Raw genomic sequence first — 4,590 nt, 5'->3', positions numbered from 1 at the left:
GGGGGGCACACACTGCCCTGTCCACTCAGCTCCTCCTGACTGTGGACATGGTGAGCGGGGCGGGGGGCCAGGGACACACCGTGTCCCTCCATATTGGCTCCATTCCACAGTCTGGGCCTTTCTCCTCGTGACCCACGTGGTGAACTAGTGACCAGGAGTGCAGAGCTGGGCTGAGGTTAGAGAGAAGGGGATGGAGGATCAGAGAGGAGAAGACAGAGGGTCAGAGAGGAAGACCCAGGGGAGGGGGTAGAGAGTCATAGAAAATGTCAGGGCATCAGAGAAGAGGAGATGGAGGGTCGGAGAGGAGGAGATCAGAAAAAGAGACAGAGGGTCAGGGAGGAGGAGACGGGCCAGAGGAGGAGCGTCAGATGGGGGTGGAGGGTGAGAGAGAAGAAGGCTGTCTAACACCACCCAGTGACTGTGGAGCCAGAGTGCCCCAGTCCTGCTGTCCCCGAGTTTCAAGCTCCTTCCTTTCTAGAAAGACAGGCCCTTCCAGCAGGTAGGACCCCCACAGCTGTCTTAGAGCCGCAGCAGGATCACCAAGACCCAGACGTAACTGGACATTAACAGGGCCATCTCGTTCTGCTTACGGCCATGCATTCACTGCCTGGGGAGGGCCCACCAGGCTCCTGGCCCGAGTGCAGGCCAGCTTCGCTTTACGGCTGTCTGGGGCTTTTGCAGAGCTCGCCTGCTCTGGGACTTTGCACGTGACATCTTGGGTTTAAACATCTACTGGCCAGAGGCTGGGCAGCGTGCAGGCGGCCGGCAGGATGGACAGGCCTGGGGCGGCCACGATGCCTCTTGATAAGGGCCAATCTGTCGCAGCCAATTGAGGCCTGGCCTGCAGTGATCCCAGCCAGGCCTGGGCTGGAGTCTGCTGTGGGGCTGTGGACCGGTGGTGTGTGTGACATTCACAGGATGAGGGACACGGTGTCCAGTGCACGCTGACATGCGGTGGGGACTATGATGTCCTGGAGGTGGGGGTGGCCTATGACAACATTCTCACCTCCCATACAGTCAGAGGACCCCCCCCTCAGGTAGAAGTGTGGGGTCAACCTGCACCTGGAATGTTCTAGAGCTGAGACTGGTTCACAGGGGGCGACACCCAGATCCTCGGCGGGGAGCCATGTCCCAGCCTCTCCTCGGGGTGGTCCCAGAGACACAGGCTGAGGACGGTGGGGACAGGGTGGGCCCCACCACACCAGCTCTCCACCTGTCCCCCAGGCGCACCGAGGCATCAAGGGGGTGGTGATGGACAAATTCGGGAAGCCGGTCAAGAACGCCCGGATCGTCGTCAAGGGGATCCGTCATGACGTCACCACAGGTAGGAGGCTCCCTGCTCTCCCGGGGCGCTTTCACTGACCCACCCTGGGTCTCAGAGAGGGGTGCTGCGGGCAACTCATCCCTGCCCACGGAGCTCAGGGCCTGCTGTGGGCTTTCAGGTAGCTCCAGCCATCACCCTTGATCTGTGGGGGCGCGAAGGGGAGTGAGGGAAGTCAGGTAGGAGGGGCTCCCAGGAAGGAGAGGGTACCGGGTGGGAAGAGCCCCCAGTGGGAGGAGCCTCGGATGAGAAGAGGCCTGTGGGGCAGAGGTCCAGGTTGGAGGGAACCCAGGTGTTGGTAACATCTGAAATGTGGTGACACCTTAAATGTGGAGCGATCATAGTGAACAGTGACTCATAAGAGGGGCCCCAGATGAGTGGAGACCCCAGATACAGGGCCTGGGATGGGGGCTGTGTGGGAGACAAGACCAAGTGGGAGGGGCCCAGCCCCAGGCTGGTCGTGTTCAGAGGGAGGGCAGTGGCTGTTGTGGGATCTGCCCTCGGGTACCTGCCTGCAGGCGAAGGTGCCTCTGTTTCTAACTGCATGTTCTCAGCCTGGGCTCTGGGAGCCTGGGGACCCCTCACCTAATGTGACTGGCTCTCAGTAGAGGCAGCCTGGGGTGAGGAGGGTCTACTAGCCCCATGTGAGCTGGGCTGGGGCTATGGGAATGGTCAGAGGGCTTTGGAGAGGAAGTGGCATGTAAGCAGGGTTTTGCAGGATGAATAGGAGTTTGGCTGAGGAGGGATGAGGTGAGGAGAGCATTGCAGGCAGAGCAAGCCCAGTGCAGCTTGGGGTCTGTCTGGCCTTGGAGTGACCCTCACTGACCCTAATGGCCAAGGCCGGGCCCGGCCAGGCTGACCGCTTTCCACCTCTGTCCCAGCCCCCGATGGTGACTACTGGAGACTGCTGCCCCCGGGGTCCCACATCGTCATCGCTCAAGCCCCTGGCTACTCCAAGGTCATCAAGAGGGTCACCATCCCCGCCCGCATGAGGAGGGCCGGCAGGGTGGACTTCATCCTCCAGCCCTTGGGAACAGGGCCCAAGAAGTTCCTGCCTGGGCCACAGAGAGGTGGACCGGGCCCCCGCGACCCACTGGAGGACAGTGGCCAGCAGGGCGAGCTCCTGGAGGTGCGGAGGCAGCCCTCTGGCCGTGGTGCCAAGCCCTGGTGGTGGGCTTACCTCAGCTCGCTGAGTCCCCACAAGCCTCGCTGGCTACTCAAGTACTGAGGGGACCCCCCACCTGCCTGCCAGGAGCCCCAGCCACCGCTGGTCAGGGCCGCTGGTCAGGACCGCTGCCTCTCCCACTGGCCGCCCAGACGCCACACAGTCATACAGTCACTGAGTTTTTATTAAAGTGTTTGTTCACCCTGCGTGTCCACAGCGGCTTTCCTGGGGCCGCCAGGATTCGGACCCAGAGGGTGGGCATGCACGTGGTGCATCCATTTCACAGATGGGCACACCGAGGTTTGAGTGGGTAATGTGCCTGAGTCAGACCCCGAGGGGAGGGCAAAGGTGACGGGCACGTGGGCAGTGAAGGCTGTGGGGTGCGGAGAGGCTGTGGGGTTACGCCTCCTGGGCTGGCTGAGACGGCAGGTTGGCGCCGTGAGCGGAGAACTTCCTCTCGTAAGAACAGGGCTGCTTGGCCTCCTCACCCAAGCATCAGCCACAGAGTGAAAACAAGCACTGGAGGTAAGAAACTTGGCGTCGATGCCGACTCCCGGCCCCCGCAGCTGGTAAATCGTCGGGGGAGGACACTGCCCACCGATTCCCGGTTAGTCGGCGAACATGAGCCACCGGGGCCCTCGAGTCAAGTGGCGACCCTGTGAAGCACCGAGCTGCGCCCGGCCTGCCCGCTGCCTCCCCATCGTCTCTGATACGCTGGAGCCTGTGGCTGCAGTCATGGCCTCAGCCCATCCCACCGAGGGTCTGTCTTTTTTACTGACCCTCTACCTTTCCAAGTATGATGTCCCTTTCCAAGAAATAGCCTCTCGGCAGCATGTCCAAGGTATGAAAGATGAAGCTTCACCAGCCTTGCCTCCAGGGGACACTGGCTGCACTTTTCCCAAGACGTACCTATTCGTTCTCTTGGCCGTCCGCGGGATGCTCGCGCTCTGCTCCAGAACCATAGCTCAAAGGTATCAGTTCTTCTTCTGTCATCCTTAGTCACCGTCCAGCACAACAGGTGATGGAGAAGACCATGACCTGAATCAGGAGCACCGCCGACTCCAAGGCAAAGGGTCAGGGAAGCTGGATTGCTGCAAACAGAACAAACAGAAGGAGGAGGAGAAGCCACACGGGTGTGGACGTGTTGTGAAGAGGGGAAGCCACGCGGGTGTGGTCGTGTTGTGAGGGGTGGAGGCCACGCAGGTGTGGTCCTGTCGTGAGGGGCGGAGGCCACGTGGGTGCGGACTTGTCATGAGGAGGGGAACCCACGTGGGTGTGGGCGTGTCGTGAGGGGCGGAGGCCACGCGGGTGTGGGCGTGTTGTGAGGAGTGCCCGTGGCGCATCCACAAATTCTCCCACGGGAACCAGATGCTCTGCAGGTCTTCACAATATGATTTTAAAAGGGACAACACAAAACAATAGCAACATGACAGCAATGTCTGAAAACAGTGGATGGTGAAAGGGATCCTGGGTCAGGGTCACCTCTGGCGTCCAAAGTCTGCTGTTAGTGGGAGGAGTGGGGTTCAGGGCCAAGGCCCTAAGTGAAGAGGCTCTGAACAGGGAAAGATTTATGAGCAAGATGACTCGTAAACCTGCCTTGTCCCCCTACAATTTACCCGCTAATGCGGTTCAACCACGTCACATGAAAGCACACAGATGGCTGGACACGGTGCAGTCCTTGTGGGCAGCCCTTCCCAGAGTCCCAGCAGAGGACCCTGTGATAACTGAGGGGTGGGGGTCCCACAGGCGACAAGCGCTGAGTAATGGGCGTGCACAGCGTCTCCTGCGTCGAGAGCAGACCAGGTGTGTTTTCAAAGACCCTCTGAGCGTTTACAAAGTGCTCACCACAGAGCGGATGTGAAGGGAAGAGGCGGAGACTCACAGGCGGCCCGCTGTCCCCCTGGTCCTGGCCTGTGGGCTCCCTTGGGGTTTTCACCATCTGGTCACTCAGGATCACACAGCCAGGCCTTTCTGGAGAGCTCCTGAGTGGGCTTGAACCCCTAAACTTCGAGTTTGTAGCTGAACATGCTAATGTTTATGACAGCAGGGATTTCTCTCTGCCGTATTCTAGCAAAAGGGATAGTTAATGAGGCGTGGGCCTCTC

The 4,590-nt window shown here is 60.2% G+C and overlaps 1 protein-coding gene across 1 annotated transcript in view; it reads left to right on the top strand.

Moving 5' to 3' along the window:
- CPZ (carboxypeptidase Z) overlaps window positions 1-2,549 on the top strand; it is a 17,994-nt gene extending 15,445 nt beyond the window's left edge. The window contains exons 8-9 of the mRNA XM_006893621.1: window positions 1,225-1,324; window positions 2,203-2,549. Coding sequence (XP_006893683.1) covers window positions 1,225-1,324; window positions 2,203-2,549 — 447 coding nt within the window. The remainder of the gene's footprint in view (window positions 1-1,224; window positions 1,325-2,202) is intronic.
- Window positions 2,550-4,590: the final 2,041 nt, after the last annotated feature.

This window comes from Elephantulus edwardii, unplaced genomic scaffold (genome assembly GCF_000299155.1).
Source record: "Elephantulus edwardii isolate Elephantulus edwardi_28Jun2011 unplaced genomic scaffold, EleEdw1.0 scaffold00129, whole genome shotgun sequence".
Classification (NCBI taxonomy): Eukaryota; Metazoa; Chordata; class Mammalia; order Macroscelidea; family Macroscelididae; genus Elephantulus; species Elephantulus edwardii.
This window is presented reverse-complemented; position numbering and strand designations above follow the sequence as displayed.